Here is a 19,503-nt window from a genome sequence, read left to right on the forward strand (position 1 = left end):
TTAACAACTTCCCTCACAGTTCAGGAGTCTGGTGTATTCAACAGGAACTTACAGTTAAAGGTTCAAAGCCTAATGCAGAATTACTGAGAAATTCTGACTGGTCCTCTTATTTTGGTCAACTTTAGTGTTGTCCTAGAAACCATATATTATTCTTGTCCTCATTAATACTCGCATTTGTTGCTATTCAAACCAAGAAGGAAGTTGATATTGATATGTTTGGTGATTTCTCAACCCCACACAGTCATAAAGGTAATCTGTCACTTACTTTTAGCCTTATAAGCTAAGCTTATTGGCTGAAAGTAGGTGATCCGTGGAGGCTGGGGATGTAAATGTTATACTTGCCTCCCCTATTGTTTGCCCAGGGAGTGCTGAAAGCCCCTGCTGAATGCATTGAGAGGCGAGCTTGATAGTAAGCCCATTCTAATTTTATAATGAACACAGAAAGAAGGGGACTCAATGCGCTGTAGGGATGAGGATAATCTTTTATTAACCCATTAAGGACCAAGCACTGTGAATTTACGGCGCTTGATCCTGGGCTTTAATCCCAGCTGATGGTAAAAATACGGCTGGGAATTAAACCCCCTGCTTCTGCAATCAATCAGAAGCAGGACGGTTTTTCAGCTGTTAGTCACAGCTGAGAACCTGGAGAAGAAAGGAGGAGGGTTTTTAAGCCCTTCATGCCTTTCCATGAGCACTATGTACTAACAAGTGAAAGTGGAAGAGATTCTTCCACTACACGAGCTGGCTGCTGGGTTTTCCTGGCACAGCGGAGCTGCAGGGTGCTATAAGACCCTGATCAGCTCTTTCAGTGACTAATGTCACTACAGGGGGATGTTTTTCCCTGTAACTGGAGCTCCTATGGCTGCCCCAGCTACAGTGGAAGAGTGTCAAATAAAAAAACAAAAAAGATGTGATTGTCCCCCAGAGGTCTTATATGACGTCATGGGGGACATAGATAGTAAAAAAAAATAAGTACATATATTAGTAAAGCAAAATTACAGAAAAAAATAAAAATATATACATAAAAAGGAAAATAACCCAAAGCTGACGCCAAGCAAACCATATGCGCCCTGTAATCCAAAACAATACATATTCTATATCAAAACATCCTAAACAAAACGAGGAACCCATTCCCTTACTTTATTTTAGCATAAATATACTAATTTAACAACCACAAAAAAAACTATTAATGTTAAAAAAAAATCATTCTTTTTTGGCTTTTTACCCGCAATAAAACTGAAAAAAAAGTGAAAAAGCTATTAAAAAATAGCCCTATGTGTCACGGAAAAAAAGCACAGCAAAAATAATTTTGGTAGCTGAAGGAAAAAATATGGCAGTTAAACCACCGCATGGGTAAAGTGTCTGGCCCTTAAGGGGTTAAGCAATGCGTTTCAGCATCACTTTGGTGTTTTCATCTGGCTCATTCATAAGAGAAAAGATAGGAGAACATTTAGAAGCTAGGGGAACCACGGCGGGTGATGTCTCAGCAGTCACGTGATCAAGTCACATGGCTGCTGGGGAGATTAAATAGTTACATGAGCTCATAATGTTTAAAAGGATGTCAGTTAAAGCCCACGGCATGCACGGAATCCACAAAACAAAGAAAAACACTGGGACTTGACTGTGGCGATACACGAGTACAGAAAGTAGTAGATTCAAAATACATATATAAAGCAAAATAAGCAAATCAAATGACGGGATTCCCATATTGAACAGTTGCCTCAAACGGGTGCTGCCAGATTAATAGCCCTTTTAGAATCAAAGATAATTGAATAATATATAAATAAACAGACAACCAATTCATTAAATAATTAGGCCGGCACTTAAACAGATGGAGTATAACTTGGTTAATTACCCTGTCCATTCGGCGGCTATTCAAAGTTATGGAATCCTTAGCAATCAATTAATAATCAGTAGGTGATTGACGCAGCGCTTGACCCAGTAAAATTACCTAATTATTTGATCACCCTGCAGAAACCCACGAAGAATGATTAAATCCAAAATATGAAATATACTATGTAAAAATAACATGGGTTACAATATAAAAATAAAAGGACATTACAATTAAAGTAAGCAACTTAGGAAAAAGTATTCTGGAGAAGTAGCAGTAAATGGATTGGCCAATCAGGGAACACCAGTCAAAAAACATTCAGGAAAAATGGGAAAAGAATAGAGGCAATATTGTCGGGATCATGAGAACGGGAAATTTAGAACATAAAATACATCTGTAAAATGTGACCTAAAAGGAGTCATAAAAATAATCGTAATAAAAAATCTATATGTATATTACAAATGTATGTAAAGTTTCTGTGGCTGAATTTAAAGGAGCAATTGAAGTGAATCACAGGATGGTAAAAAAAAATACTATGAAAATATGGTCAATCCATTTTGTGCGATGGCTTATGTGCCGTGGCATATAACCAAATTTAATCGAGGTGTAATAAATAATACTAAGCATGAAAAATTTACCGGGGTGACCAGTTACTCAAGATATCAAAAGACTTATCCTAAAACTAATCTATGCAACATAAAAATACGGATAAAAGCAGGCAGACAAAAAGTGCAATGAGGAAAAAACAAGACATTTACACGGCAATATGATCGCTCAAAATTCGCTCAAATGGCAGTTTGAGTGACCGTTTTGAGCGATGACTTTACATAAACTCTTGAGTAGCTAATTAGCTACTTAAGAGCTTATTGGTGTGTAAAGAGCGCTATCTTCTGCAAACAGCTGCGTTGTTCTCGGAGCTCTCAGCTGGTATCCTGCTGGGCTGATACCAGCTGAGAGCTCCATGCGGGATACCAGCTGGAAGAATGCTATCAGCTGGTATCCCGCTGAGAGCTCCCTGCGCTGCGCTGATAAGGCTCATCGCTGGTTTTTTGCTTGCTAGAAATCAACAATGCAGGAATAGTGTACAAACAGTGCACGATCACCGCATATTTAGACACTGCTATTATTGCTCGAAAGATGGCTTTTGAGTGAATTTTTAGCGATAATCGTAGTGTCTAAATGGGCCTTTAGTTAATAAAGGAAAATGGTATAAGGAGACTTACCACTGACATGACTATTGAATTCATTCAAGCTATTGGGAGACCAGGGTACAGAGTTTAAACACGGTCCTAAACGCAAAAATCTCATCGGAGTTTAATGGAATCTGCTGTAACGTAGTAACTGTGAGATACTAGAAATCAATTTTGCTGGTTAACATGAAGTGACGTAGTACACCATGCAGAACAAAATGTTTGCAGGCAGTCAGCCCGGAGAGTTGATTGGTCCTTTTACGAGCCTTCTTTATCAAGTGTTTAGGATAGCGTTGCTTCATGAATACAATTCTCAAGAATATTTTCTTGCAGCTGAAAGACGTCAGTTTCTGCTTACCCGTTTAAATTGCCAAATGGGGACAATTTAGTAACCAAGGACTACGTCTACTGATTTGTAGTGTGTTTTGGTGTGAATCGAATTGTCTAGATTGCAGGTAAGAAGGAGATCATGGAAGACTGCTTCAAAAAAAGAGAAATGATGTGACAAGGTCAGACCCAGGTCCACAAGATTTAATCAGTAGCTATGTGTTCGTCACCTCTCCACAAAAAGAAGTGGTCGTCTATGTATCTACGATAATAAACCACATGATTCCTGGGAAAAATATTTTGACTCCAGAACACGTTTTCAAAGTAGCCCATAAAAAGACCCGCATAAGACGCATGCTCATAGCACTACCATTGACCAGCTGGAATGAGGAGCCCTCAAACCCAAAGACATATGAATTCGATCTTCTTCATATTGGAAAGAAATTAGAGGCTTCCTGTGTAGGGGGCTTTAAAGTGTCCTGTGAAAAAAACCAAAAAAAACCTTCAACTGCCACATTACCATAAGTGTGAGAGCTATTGGAATATAATGTTGCTACATCCGCTGTAAGAAATGCTGTGAGAGGGCCATCCAAATCAATTAGATCCCTAATTAGTTGGGTGGAATCCTTTAAGTAGGACGTTAGTTTCATTACCCATTTCTGCAGGTATAGGTCTGTAAAATGGCTCAGATTACCTTTGTGAAAGAATTGATACCAAACACAGTTGGTCGTCCCGGTGGGTTAATTGAGATTTATGTATCTTTGGAAGGTGATAAAACAAGGGTAGGGATGGTTCATTGACTGTAAGAAAGTCTTTTTCTTTCTTAAGAATGCCCTGTTGAAATTGAGAATTAATAAAAGCGTCATACAGAGATTTGCAGTGCGAAGAAGAATTGTATGTCAATTTCTCGTAAAAATGAAGGTCAGATAAAATATTATACACTTTCTTCAGATAATTGACCTTATCCTGTATTACAACCTCTCCTCCCCTTTGTCTGCTGGGCTGATAACAATATTCGAGTTGGAGCTCAGAGCTTTAATGCCTGCCCTTTCGCCCCCAGTCAAATTATGTTTCACATTAATGGGTGGTAGTGTGTGCAATTCATTACTGACTAATGACCTAATGACCTAGTTTCAGTAGATGTTGGGTCAAGTTCAGTTGAATTGGTGATTGAGGGAGGTGTGTTGGAGTGGCTGGTGGAAATGGAAATATGTTGTGTTAGTGTAAGTTTCCGGACAAAGCTATTGAGGTCTAAAAAAAGAGCTGGAAAATACTAGGGGAAGTGGCGGAACAAAAAGACAAACCTTTCGATAATAAGGAGATTTCATGTGTATTCAAAACGTATTTGGATAAATTGAAGATTTCTGTTGGTTGATTCGGTGTTTCTTTGCTGACATATATATTTTTTCTTTTGGGATATTTTTTCCCTCCTGCATCATCTGGTTCGCCTTTCTTTTTGTGGACAGACGATGAACCTTTGGTTTTCGCATTTGGCACTCTTCATAATTGGAAGGAGCACCATTGGGGAATGACTGATGGGTGTAAGCATGGATATTAACCCCGAGGTCAATTGAGTGGGTAGCTCTAAAAAATATACAGGTGGGGCAGTAGTATTATCGGGCATGATGGCATTATTTGTCACTAGTGGGGTGGTTGAGGCAGTTTGCGCCAGTAGTAAGAAAAGTTTGATCATGGGAGGGGTCCCTTGGTAGTGGCCCATTATTAGAAATAGGGAGAATCTAATCATCATTATAAACTGGCACCTGGGAGAATTCTAGAAAGCTTGACTCCAAATGTACAGTCTCCCCTTCCTGATCAGAGGCTCAAAAGTGGGTACTTGCATTAGAGCCAATATTGGATGCTAATTCAGTACAAGTAGGGGCATCATGCTGGTCTGTGAGAAACTCAAGCCCAGTTATAACATATTGTATCGCTCAACATCCAGGCCCCTCTTGAACTCTTTTATTGAATTTGCCATCACCATGTCCTCAGGTAGAGAGTTCCATAGTCTTACTGCTCTTACAGTAAAGAACCCACTTCTATGTCGGTGTAGAAACCTTCTATCCTCTAGCTGTAGCGATTGCCCCCTTGTTACAGTCCTGGGTGTAAACAGATGATAGGAGAGGTCACTGTATTGACCATTGATATATTTATAGATATTTATTAGGTCACCCCCAAGACGTCTTTTTTTCTAAACTGAGTAATCCCAGTTTTGGTAGCCTGTCTGGGTATTTTAGTTTCCCGCCTTTACACCCACTCAAGCTCTGATATGTCCTTCTTGAGTAGCAGTGCCCAAAACTGTACACAATATTCCATGTGTGGTCTGACCAGTGACTTGAAAAGAGGGAGAACAATGTTATACATACTATATGAACATTAGCAGCGAGACCCCACGCCTGCGCACTAAAGCAGGCTGCCGGGGATTCGGTATTCCCCGCTAGGCACTAGTGTCGTAGCGTACGCTGACCTGCAGGAAGCAGAATACAATCATAGTATGTTGCTTGAGCATGCCCAGCATGATATTTTGCCTGAACAGATTCTATTGAGAGAGCTGTGCTGCTATATTTTCCAAGTACTTGAGCATGTTCACTTGATGCGGGCAGCATTCAATAACTTTTTCTAAGTGCCTGCACACGCTCTATTGAGACAGCCGCACCTGCTTTGTACTGGGCACGCTTTGGCAACATACTATGATTGGTGGAGCCATTGACATGGGATTGGTCAGTCTATAGTACCATTTGCTGTGTATTAGTATAACCTGTAGCCAACAGCAAAGTTGTCCTAGTTCTCCAGGAACCCAAACCACTCCTTACACTAACCCTTGAGCCACTTGTTTACCTCCATAATCCCTTGCTGCCTTTCTGGTGTGGCACGTGGTACAGGTATCATAATATTTCAGAAGAATTCTACTTTGGGGGTCCTTGCCCTAAATTTACATACTAGTTCCTTGAAATCGTTTTTAAGGACCTTCTACCTACTTCTGACTTTGTCATTGGTGCCAATGTATGCCATGAACGCTGGAACCTCACCAGCCCCTCCCAGTAACCTGTCAATCTGATGTGTTGAGCTCTAGTGCCAGGAAGACCGCACTCCATTCGACAACCCTGGTCTTTGTGGCCGATTGCCCTGTCTGTCCCCTAATAATCGAGTCTCCCACTACCAGGACCTATCTAGACTGCTCTGCTCTCCTATTCCCCATATTACTGGAGTAGACCTCTCTTGTGGTCAGGGAGCATGTCGTGCTACTGTGTTGCTAACCCTGAAATGGCATCTCCCTCATCTGCCAACTTTGCAAACTTGTTGGGGTGTGCCAGTTCCGGACTAGCCTATCTGGATCTTTTCTCTCTACCCCTCTTTCTGTTACCCAGATATCTTATCCTCCCCTCCCATATTACCATTCACTCCTACATCTCTACCCCAGCGAGTGCCTGTTCAGAGAGCAGCGAACTCCTTTCCATGGTGTCAATGGATCGCAGTGTTGCAAGCTGCACATTTGGATCCAGGACCTTGCCTTCCAAATATGCAGCACGCTAACCTCTCGTATAGCAGTATGCACCCTCGAATGGCTGTTTAAGGACTGCCTAGGTGGCACACGATGTAGACTGGACAGCATTGTCAGTCATGGAGCACATTCTAAATGGGAATGGTACAGAGTTGTATGGAGGAATTGAATTTATTCTTAGGAATCCTAGTGATATAAGTATTACTGCTCGTAATATGACCTGTATATTTCACATTATTATCCCCAAAATCATCAGTATCAGGTAAAAATATATAGGGCATCAATGCTATCCCTATTGAGCTTCTTGACTTTTAATTAATTACTAATGATTCCATAGCTTTAAATAGTCGACACTTTTTCTCATTTTGGGACATCGTAGAGAAAAGCCCAAAAATTAAAAATGTTACAGATGATAAAAGATACCGCTTGACAGAAATGGTTATCATTGAAGAAGCGAATGCCCACCATAGCTTTGAAGCCTGAAGAGCCAGAAGGGAGTCGGGACATTTTAAAAAAATTGTAGACCACGCTTGATGAAAATGGTGATCATTTGGGAAGAGAATCCCAACCATGGCTTTGAAGCCTGAAGAGCCAGAGGGAAGATCAAACTAGGCCAAGCTTGACAGAAATGGTGGTCATTGAGGAAGAGAATGCTCACCATGGCTTTGAAGCCTGAAGAGCCAGAGAGAAGACAGGACATATTGTAGAAACTGTAGGCCACACTTGACAGAAATAGTGGTCATTGGGGAATAGAATCCCCACCATGGCTTTGAAGCCTGAAGAGCCAGAGGGAAGACTGGTCATAACGAAGAAACTCTATAGGCCAAGCTTGACGTAAATGGTGGTCATTGAGGAAGAGAATGCCCATCATGGCTTTTTAAGCCTCTAGAGCTAAAGAGATGTTGGGACATAATGTAAAAACTCTGTTTATATGGTTATCCGGAGGTGAGAAAGACCTGACAGCTCTTAACATCATCATTACTGCTATTATGTATGGATTATTTGTCTCATTGAGCCTTTGACCCCTTGTTCCAGCTTCTTTCCCATGACGAATCTCATCAAGCTCTGTTCCAATAAATTTCTACAATTCCGAAGCTGTCACGAGACCTCTCTCTGACTTACCGACATGATATAAATGTAATTATTTTCCGTGTTTACCTCTCCTTTTTAAATTAGTTTTTTATGCTCCCTTCTTACCTCTTTAACAGTGTCTTGGGTTTCTTGATGGATGTTTATTAATAAATAGTTTGCATTTGTTTAAAAGCCATGAACGCTCTGCTTCCTTCTATCAGTCTATTTATTTTCCAAGCATTACAGGTTTACAATGTACTTCGAGGCATGTACTACAGGGGGATGCTACTTATCTGCAGGCTAATTACAGAGCTATCCTGCACAAGTGAGTGATGGCGGCGGACATGACTTGCGGTGCGGGCATGATGAGCCTCGTAAGAAGGATGAAATATAAAATCAATGTAAATTCAATGGAAATTAATGTAAATAAAATTGAGTCTCACTAACGGGAATCTTTGTGCCTCCTAATAAGTTGGTTTACATTTGGTAAAGGAGAAATAGATTGAACGCTGAAGGCTGGCAATGTAAATGTACAGGATTTTATAGCGTTGCAGCGTATGGGAGCCGAGCACTGCTTAGGGGGAAATTGATAGTCTGTATGCCAGATGTGAAGAATCGGGGGATAGGTAATTTATGATAGGTTGGTTGGGTTAATTTATTATATAGTGCAGAGTTTTTATTGTGTTTTGGATGTTTTAATTCCTTTATTTTTGACAACTATCCTTTCTCATGTTACAGAAATTAAATTTAGCGGTAAAAAATTAGGAAAATTGTCAGGATTGTCCAATGTGCAACTGCTGTGCCACACACTGGTTAGTCTGAGGGCCCCATCCTGAGATGTCACCCAAGGTACCCTGGTCTTTACTCTTTAACCTCCCCAGTCTGGATGTGGGCTTCATTGTGGGATCCCCAGGCCACGACTGTGGAAGTAGAACCAGTAAAGTGGCAACTGATGCTACTTTAGACCAAGGTGTGGTACCTGAGCTTGGGAACAGAGGCGTAGTCATACAAATTGGGGTTGGGATAGGCAGCACAACTTTAAAACTAAGAGCAAACTGGAAGATATAAGGAGCAACACACAAAATGGTACAGTAGGACAGACATCAAAGTCCGTATTATGAGTCGTGGTCAGGAGCGGAGACGGGAACATTGTCAGGTATAGCTAATAGGAAAGTGAATAAATTTATACTATTCAGTACTCGCCTGTCGAAGGAGTATTCTGGTAAAGTTATCAGCTATCCACAAGATAGGGGATACCTAGCTGATTGGGAATCCAAGCACTGGAACCCTCACCTATTGCCAGAACAGTATCCCTTGATAGACTAGAAAAATGAATGGAGCTGGAGAAGACCTGCTTGGCAACTTCTGCATTCATTTCAACAAGAGCGATGAAAAAAGCTGAGTTTAAGTGCTCAACAATCTCTGGCACTTTCATTAATTTCAATGAGAGTGCCGGAAATTGACGAGCATTTGAACTTGGCTGTGAGCCCCGCCGGTGACCCTGTGTATGGCACTAACAAGTACTGTGGATGACTCCGGAGGCTCGCAGGCGGTCATGTGCAGTACAGGTTTTTTTCATTTGTATTTCCTGCATTGTCACTTAGTGATGACGCGGGTCGGAGGCCTACATTGGTATTAATAGAGGCCGTCTGTATGGAATCCACCGTAAAAATAGAGCATGCTGCGATTTTTCTTCTGCTCGCAAAATACACAATTCGTATCCGCGAGTGTAAAGGAAAAATACATGCTTTTCAATTACCTCTGTCATCCATGTCTTGCAACCAATATTGGAGACCAGCCTTAATCTCAGTGATTGGTTGCAAGACAAGGATGACCGAGATAAGTCTTGAGATGCTGCATACATAAGCATACTTTTAGAGTCTATGCTTGACCAGGTGACAGATATTGTCCTTATGAGACCTATGGTATTGTGTCTGAAGGGAAGTAGCATTGCCTTATGTTTAAAAGCTAGAGGATATAAGAAGCTTACTAGTGGTGGCACAGATTCTTCATGTATGGACTCAGAAGTACCTGTCAAGTTTAATTTTTTTTCTTCCAGGGTATGTGATAAAGCGATACCGATCCTGAACAAACCAATATGGCTGCACCATTTCTGACTACCTGATGAACACCGTACATTGGTAGTGCGTCAGTAGTCTAACACCCTACACGTTGCTCTGATTGGTCAGCACTGCTCACGTGAGCAGTACCAGCCAATCAAAGCACAGTATAGTGCTGATTCTCTACCAATGCTTAGTGGACATCAGGTAGCCAGAGAAGCGGTGCCACCACCTTTCTTTGTCCAGGACCAGAAGGTTGTTTTGAAGAGCTTGAAGAGTTAACTTTATGCCCATTAAACTATGGTAAACAGAAAAACAGAAATATTCTGAGTAATTATGGCTTTTACATCAGAAATATTACTTTGTTTTCAAGTGGAAGACCTGATATTTCTCTGCATCACCTCTTTTATCAACTGATGCTGCTCTTTATTTACCCAGCAGCCCGCACGCTGCGACTGTTCAGTGGCAGCAAATAGCCTCTCTGCTTTATATTTATGGTCACTGTTAGGACAAGTGTCCCTGCTGTTAACACAGGTTTAAATGCTAGCAAACCCTCTTAATAAATGGCCTACTTTACCTCCGTTATATTATAATAAGTTGTGCTATTATTGTGGCACATTAGCAATTTAGGCAATTTACTTCAGAAAAAATTCCCATTTTTAGTAGATCAAAATTAAGCATGAAAAGATAATGCTGGCGTCGAAAATCTAAATATCTTTAATAGCAGAAATTCTATTTTTTGTATAAAGCCCATGTTTTGTTGGTTTTTAATACATCCGTCCAAGAAAACTGGCAATGGAGGTAGCTGTAATTTAGTGATGTAAATAATGTGACCTATGAAAATACTGCCCGACAATTAAAGGAGTTGTCAGCGGGTCTCCTTTTAGGAGGTAAATGCAGGAGCCCTTGACGCCACCGGAAACTAGGGGTTTGACAGGAGAAAAGCCCCTGTTACACCCCTAGCTCTCGATTGGCTGTGGACCCAGCACAGCTTTGGGGATGCAGAGAGCAGCGTGCCGTGATTTCTCACAGGGATAGAGGGTTTGGGTGAGGGGTAAGTGTAACAGTTAGCCTTACTCTTATAAGTGTTACATTTACCCCTCACCCTAACCCTCCATCCATGCCACAAATTGCTGCACGGTGCTCTTTCCCTGGTGGACCGCTCCTCCGCTGACAGCTGCCCTCACCCTGCAGTGGCACACTCTAGGTTATCGCGCCAGTGCCCCCGCTCCTGACACGGGGCTTCCGGCCAACTGCAGTCCCGACCCCCCTTCCTCCTGCGGTCGGCTGGGCATGTGCCCCCGCTGACTGAGTGCTTCCTCAGTGGTCCACTGTGCTGCTGGTGCCGCGGATGCTCCCAATGCTGCCCTCCTTCTCAGTTGCTCGTCCAGGGCCGGTGATGGTGCTGCTCCCGCCACCACCGTCCTCTCTTCTTCCCCTTCTTCTCTGTTGCTCGTCCGGAGCCCGTGCTGCTCCTGCTACTGCCGTCCTCTATTCTTCTGCTGTACCACTGGGCCAGAAACTCCCAATTTAGGCACCCCCCCCCCCAGCCAATCACAAACTGGGGGCGTTAACATTTGTCAACTGCTGCCTTTTGTCGCCACCCCTTACTTCCGGTGGCGACATAATACGCCACTACCGATTTAGGCTTCATATCTCTCCCTCCTCCTGCAGCTCTGCCTCTTCTTTTGATTGGCTGCTGTGTATAAACATAAGTCTATCACATGATCACCAGGACTTCAGTCTATAAAGAAATGATTGCCAGTACAGAAAAGGTAAAAAGAGCATAAAAGACAGACCGCAGAGAAAAAGAAGGTTATCAAGTAACTGCCACGTATACTCATTGTCAAAAACAATGCCTCCCCTAGAAGAAGCAGTCAGAATCAAATAAAACTTTTTATATGTGTAATAGTGACATGGATATAAGTAAGTGATTACAATATCAGAGCAAAAGGATAATTGTTTTAGGAAAACTGAACACTTGTAGTCGCCAGTCGTTCTGTTTCAACTCATTGAATGGGATGACTAGTGAGCAACATTTTGCTCAGAATAACAGACAGCCTGTTTGCATTGAATAGATGGAGGCGGCCAGAAGAGATCTCCGGCGCACTCAGACTCCATTCACTCAAGCTTAACAGGACTGGATTCTCTAGGTTATGCCGCCTACACACGAAGGGGTCAGATTCCACATGCGGGAGCCTGCAGAGGAGTCAGACCCTGTGCCTGGCTGGCGACCCTGTGTATCTGTCTTTTGTCTTCATCTATACTACAGATGGACCCGGCAGCTCGCCGTCAGACATGCACAGTATAGATTTTTTAAAAATGTTTATTTTTTCCCGCGCCATCGCTAGGCAGTGACACAGAATCTGCGACCTGTCTGCAATGTCAATTGTGGTAGAGCCGCGAGTAGGACTGCTTCCACTGACCTCAATGGAAGCCGTCCTTAAAGACACCGCATCAAAATGGAGCATGCTGAGATTTTTTCCTCCGCTCACAGAAATGGCAATTTGTTTCTGTGAGTGTGCAGGAAGAAACGATTTCCCATAGCATGCTGTGAACCGTATTTGCTGCTGAACCGCAGTGCGGATACCAACCACAGATTCCGCAATGCAAATCCATTTGTGTGCAAGTGCCCTTAAAAGGGTTTTGTCATTAAGAGAAAAAAAATTCTATACTCTCCTTTTCCTTCCCAGGCAGACTCCTTACCGCATCTTCTCCTCGCTGATCTTCTCCAGTCCCCCGAGTCAGCTCACCGCAAGCCGCCCAGACCCTTTTCTCCTTCTTATGAAGTATGCATTCCTCGCATTCTTCTTCCGGCAGGTCAGTGAAGGTTACATCCCTGTGACGTAGCGTTCACTGGTTAGAAGGGAATGATGATCTATTGTAGAGACAGCACACATGCGCAGTCTCTGCAATATCTTGGCGCTCCATGCTAGGCTGTGAATGCTGATGTAGCGTTCATTGCCGGGCAGGAAGAAGACTGCCTGTGAATGTTTGCTTTGTCACAGGAACCCAAAGAATCAGTCAGCTGGAGGTGAGGTGACCTGGGGAAGACTACAAGAGAAGATCAGCAAGAAGAAGATGCGGTAAGTAGACTGACGGGGGAGGAATAGATGAGTATAGGATTTTTTTTAAATGACAGAACCCCTTTAAGATTCTATTGTTCATAAGACATTTAATCCATTGTGTAAAATAACTAAGGTCCATAATTGGATTCATAGTAGACAACAAAGGTATGTGCTCGGTCTTCATACCTGCTTGGTTGGTCTTCATTCAGTACTCTATTTGAAGATGATTCCTACACAAGTTGTGGTTGTCATTTGCCAATATAAATTTATTTCATGTTAACTCATTGACATGCATATTAATTTCCATAATAGGTGTGTTTTTGCTGTTTGCTAATGGGAGGAGCCTATGGTAGTATATCCATATTTTAACATATGTCTTTCTTTACCGCAGCCATAGAGAGCGGAAATGAAGGTGTGGTCAAGCTACTGCTGAAATATAAAGCAAATATTAATGGGCCACATTCTTGTTCAGGATGGAATCCACTTCATCAGGCTTCATTTATGGTAAGCTGCAAAACTGTATCATTTCTGGAAAGCCAAGGAAATTGCATGTATACTTTCAAGCCATGCGTGGTTTAGTTTCATTAACTATTCCATGTTGAAACAATGGTAAAACATCCACCCACATTTTACCATTATACCCTTATGTTTTGGGGCCGCATGTAACTACAGCTGCAGGTATTCCCCTAAGCCTCCAGTTTATGAGGTGGCTGGGCAAGTAAAAAAAATTTGTATATTCACCTCCCTCGCTTTTCCACCAGTCCAGTCCTGCCTGACTTCTGGTTACGGGATCATGTGGTATGTGACCGTTGTGGCCAATTGGACACCAGCAGTTTCGTATATCCATGCTTTAATGATTGGGCAGTAAGGGGAAGCATTATTATGGTATATTATACACAGAGCTTTATAGAGCATGGCTATGTCTTTCCATAAAGGGGCTATCAGTGGGTAGTCCCATCAAACATGGGTCAACGGTGAGTAGTTGCTGCCAGCCTAGTGAACTGTTACACCGAAGGTCATATTGGCACTGTAAGACTTAGTAGAAGAGGTTTGGAATGCTAAACAATGCTTGTTTTATTGAAATTCACTTCAAAACCACAACCCACTGTCAGGTTGCTCCTGAGCCTGAGCTCTTCCAAAACTCTCTTACTCTACCTTACATGTAGTGCTAGTATGACCTTTTTTGTTCCAGAGCACTATATATATACACACACACACACAAAACAGTGTATTCCAGGCCAAATGTGTATATTTGGAGGATAATCTACCTAATTTATCACTAATTTAGTCACTTGTTGACTGACTCATCACTAAGGGCTTCTTCACATGGGCATGTTTTAGTCCCGTTATGCACCCGTGATAATCATGGCCCCATAATGGGACAAAACATCCTCCTGTGATACGGTATTAAAAGGAGGACCTCAGTCCCCCTTTCATTTTACTTACCTAGCAGGCTCAGTCCGGGTCCTCCGCGCGTCCTGCAGTCCTTTTTCGCCCACAGAAGATCACTTCCTAGTTAGGGGATTCATAAATCCCACCTCCGGGAAGCGATGGCTCTGATTGGCTGACCAGCGGTCGAGAACCAATCAATGCAGCGCTCGATGAACCAATGCAATGGCTGTGGTTGATTCTTCGACCGCTGGTCAGCCAATCAATGTAGTGCTGGATGAGCTAATCACACGCATCGCATTGGTTCATCGAGCGCAGAATTGATTGGCTGAGCAGCGCTCGAGAACCAGTCAGAGCCATCACTTCCAGGAGACTGATTTTTTGAATCTCGTACCCAGGAAATTCTTTTGTGGGCAAACGAGGACTGCAGGACGCGCGGTGAAGCTCCGGAGAGCAGCGGTAGGACCCGGAATGTATTCCTTTTTTTTTTCTAATGTTGGGGGTAGGGCTTATATTTCACACCTCCCTGAAAATTCCCAAAAAATCAAGGTAGGGCTTATTTTTGGGGTAGGCCTTCTTTTCGGGGAACACAGTAGAATGCTATATTTGTAAGTGATAATTGACACATAGTTGCTGTTTATTAACATACAGTAGATGAAAATTCATAAAGCTCAACACATCTATGAAGTTGTAGATCATGCATTGCCGTTTCCTGGAGGAGGAGGATTTGGTGGCTCCCTTTCTATTCCCCTTTACTTTACTTTTAAAAGCTGTGATTTCTATCTATTGCAATATTTGAACTAATGTATTAGTACCTCCTCTATTTCTAGGAATGCACTGACCTTCTTCAGCTACTACTCGAGAACGGAGCAGATAAGGAGTGCAAAGATGACTTTGGTATTACACCTTTATTCATAGCAGCACAGTACGGGAAATATGAGAGCTTACGCTTACTGTCGTCTCGTGGTGAGTAGATCAACAAGTGATGTCATTACAATAATTACCTATTGATGGTATTAGTCTTTGTGTATTGTTGTTGACAGCGTTAAGATTTGGCTTGTGTTTCTATTATTAAGGCTGGTTTCATATTTGTGTCAGAACCTTTTTCATCCGTCCAAAGGCTGGCCAGCTGGGTGGAAAATGGACGGACCCTTTGTAGTCAATGGGGACCGTCCAATGCTGTTCGGTTCCATCCATCAACTGAGGGGATTGCCCTTTTCAAGTATGTCTGGGATAGCATAGATCTATCCTAAGAGAGAATTAAAAAGGAAATAATAAAAAGGGCCTACTAGACCCTGACCTGGCTGCTAAGGACACAATGACTTGATACTATCAAAGCTGATACTGGCATGGATATCGCACAACTGAAAGAAGAGGTGCAAAACCGAAAAACATGGAGGGAGCTTATCTTTAAGGTCGCTGAGGGTCATAAATGGCTAATAACAACGGGTGGACCATGTGGTCTTCGTTTTATGCCATCAATTTTCTATGTTTCTCTGTTCCCTTCCATTGATTGCAAGCAGGAAGTTATAGTAAGGTATATGAAAAAAATTCATGCCATTTAACTAATCAAAGGGGTATTATTCCCATCTAGGACGCCGTTCCACTTCACTTCATCCCTGCTGCATCAAGGCTGTTTTATACTGTTCCCGAAGCTCCCATAGAAGTGATTAAGCACATTGGAAACCTGTTTCCATAAAACCTGTTCATCTCTTGGAGCTAGACGAGGTTGAACCTCTCGTTCTAGAAATAGGCAGGACCTACATCTGTCAGACATTTACCCTGCGGGTATGCCATAAATGTCTGAGATGTGAAAGCTTCTTTAATTAGCAAACTGTATTTGTTAAAGGGATTATAACAAAATCTTAAGTTATTCCGTATCCACAAGGTAGAAGATAACTTTATCATTGATGAAGGTCAGACCGCTGGGACCCCCCTTCCCCGTCAGTCTACTTACCAGATCTTCCCCTCATCTATCTTCTCCTGTCTCCTGCAGTCCGGGGGGTCACTTCACCTCCAGTCGGCTGATTCCTCTCCTTCCTGTGAGGTTACGTACGTTGGCTGGCAGCCCCCTTCCTGCCAGCCAATGTACATTACGTCACAGTTCACAGGCCAACAGCGGGACGGGGGAGGAATGGGTGAGTATAGATTTTTTTTTTTTATGACAAAACCCCTTTAAGATTTGTCTGCAAAGGTCCGATGTCGGGAAGTTCAGACACGTTTCTAGCAGTATGCAAAAAGCCGCTCCGATGTCAGAGGCTGTACTGCATATGTATCTTACTGATTACCCTACCACAATGTCAAACAACACAATATTATCCAGTCTGTGGAAGTGATATAAAATACACTGCAGCCGAATACTATTTTTAAACAGATGTATACCGTATATGGCTTCGAAACACAAATATCATCAGCTCACCCTTCTACATCCCACCTGTCCTCGGACGGGCAGGAGACCAGTTCCCCAAAAAAGCGAATAGCTGAAGAGGAATTCCAGAACCGGGATGCAACATTTTATTGCAGCGAATTTAAAAGATTTATAGTAGAAAGCTGCGCATTTTGGCTTACGTGTTTTGGACGGCTATGATTAAGGACTTTGCCTGAAAGATGTAGGCCAAGCTGCTGGATTTCATTTTTTGGCACATCCTGGTGCTGGAATTCCTTTTCTTTTATACACAGATGCGCCAGAAGTCATGGGATAGCAGTGTGTAAATTGATTAAAGCAGCGCTACCTCAGGTGACGGCTTGCAAAACACTCACGTGTGTATTAGCTATCTTGTGAGTGAGGTTGAACACTGGCCAGCATGTTCATAGTAAAATGATGTGAATTATTGGAGTTTGAAAGAGGCGTGATAGTGGGTGGCAGACGGATGGGGCAGTCCATTCTCGAAGTTCTGTGTGCATTTAACATTCTTCAATTCACAATGTCGTGTGTACCAGGAAAACTTCATAGAAAGAATTACTATCCACCGTGGCCACCCACGGGTGCTTAATGATCGTGATCAATGAGGTCTGGTAAATATTCTCCATGCGAACAAATAAGCGTCTCTGGCAGAAATCACATCATCGTTCGGTGCGGGAGGCCCAGTTGCAATTGAATGAACTTTCTTTTAGATTATGCAGTGGCTTCTCCTCTACTTGCAAACTTTTATGTAGTTTTGGATGCTGCAGGTTTTTCTCCTCTATTCGCTGCATCATACATAAAACTACTACATGATGATTTCTACTACAGCTTAAGAAGTGCCCATATACCTGCCTTAAAGTGACCTATGTGAAGGCTCTTCTCCGGAGGCTGTAAAGTAAAAGACTGTACCGTGGTGTATCTCCTACTGATAGAGACGTATAATCATGAAACAAATGGCCATGCTTGGGATGTTTTTGTAGCCCATCATAACTCGTAGCAGCCCCCCCTTCCTCCCCTGTATGAATATTTCAGGCTCTACCATGCATCATTAATGTTCCTTTTCTTCCACACAAATGGCTTGCTTGTTTTCACAGCTGCTGGATACTTTCTGCCATTTATTTTTTATGGCTTGCATTAAATACATAGAGTTGCCACCGTAGGCATCATATCGGAAGCTGATGTATAATTTTTTTTTTTTTTTTTTTTTTTTCCGGTGGTTGTAAAAATGCACTACGCTTCTATGGCTAGACCGGTCATCATTCATTCCTCGCTTGTCAGATGGTGCAGTCATTTAATGCCATAATGTCTGTGATTATAGAAAGTAAGACTGAACCTACGGTGTTAAAGTAGACTTGGATAGAAGCTTTTTTGCAAACCCGTAAAATGAACAATACTTGATTACAAATGTATTGTCACGGGAGGCACGCGATACATCTAGAGATGAGTGAGTATAGTGCCTTAGCCGAGTATCTCCCCGCTCGTCTCTAAAGATTATGGGGCCGGCGCAGGTGACAGGTGAGTTGCGGCGGGGAGCGGGGGGGGAGAGAGGGAGAGATCTCCCCTCCGTTCCTCCCCGCTCTCCCCCGCCGCTCCCCGGAGACGAGCGGGGAGATACTCGGCTAAGGCACTACTCGCTCGAGTAATGTGCCTTAGCGAGTATACTCGCTCATCTCTAGATACGTCCTTTACGCAGGCAGAGCTGCTATAGCGTATGACATTTGTCATTGCGTTTCAGGGTTTTACGTCAGCCTCTATATTCTCCGAAGTAGAATTTTTGGTTTTTCTCTGCCTTTACTTGTAGAGGCACCCTGTGGGGGTACTTTAGTCACTAGCAAAAAGTTCATAGCCCAGTTGTAACGGGAGGGGGGGGAAGTAAATGGGTTTACAGTGTTTGTCAGTAACGTTTGCATTGTTTAAGTTAAGTACTCCTGTACTTTTTGTGCACGGTTACAAAACTGAAGTGTCTCTTTAAAATGAGTGACGTAATGTGACGTCGTTGAGGCTCACAAGGGGTTATGCTTGGTCATGCTACATGGGTATAAAAAGCTATGTGTAGAGTAATACAACAAGGCAGTTGCGTGGTTTTGCCACAAAAAGTTATGGTAATACAAGGCCGCAAACTCAACACTGAGTGGAGAAAACACAGTTGCCGAGAAAGAATTCCGACAAGTAAACAATTAGTGTTCCTTCTTGCATGATTCTCCACCGACAACTACCCGCATTCTCAACCAACTGTGTACATCATTCTTACGTATTAACTATAAGAGATGAAGCATGCAATGAGTGAGTGAGTCGTATAGCCGAGTAACCAGTTATGTGTCCTGCGACCGATTCCACTATGCCTGGCAGGATTCGCATACCTATCCGCATTAGGACCATCCAGACACTGACGTGAATAGTATGACATGAATGGCATAGAATACGTTTGCCATATAGCCCCCTATTACCTTGTCTCTCCCCCCAGCTGGACAAGTACTCAACTCCATATCCAAATATTAGAACGTTACCAGATAGCTTTCAGGCCTAGGGAAAGAGATTGCAGATCAACCTGCTCAACCCTCTCAGGTCACTGTTGCATACTCTAAATAAAGTTCTGGTACGTCAGCTTCTCCATATATCAAACTTTATTGCAGTTCAACAAAGTGCAAATACACTGATGTT

At 42.6% G+C, this 19,503-nt stretch overlaps 1 protein-coding gene across 1 annotated transcript in view; it reads left to right on the forward strand.

Annotated features, from left to right (window-relative positions):
* ASB3 (ankyrin repeat and SOCS box containing 3) overlaps positions 1 to 19,503 on the forward strand; it is a 140,278-nt gene that overhangs the window by 54,965 nt on the left and 65,810 nt on the right. The window contains exons 4-5 of the mRNA XM_066595514.1: positions 13,441 to 13,553; positions 15,269 to 15,404. Coding sequence (XP_066451611.1) covers positions 13,441 to 13,553; positions 15,269 to 15,404 — 249 coding nt within the window. The remainder of the gene's footprint in view (positions 1 to 13,440; positions 13,554 to 15,268; positions 15,405 to 19,503) is intronic.

The sequence above is a fragment of the Eleutherodactylus coqui genome, chromosome 3, assembly GCF_035609145.1.
Source record: "Eleutherodactylus coqui strain aEleCoq1 chromosome 3, aEleCoq1.hap1, whole genome shotgun sequence".
NCBI classification, from domain to species: Eukaryota; Metazoa; Chordata; class Amphibia; order Anura; family Eleutherodactylidae; genus Eleutherodactylus; species Eleutherodactylus coqui.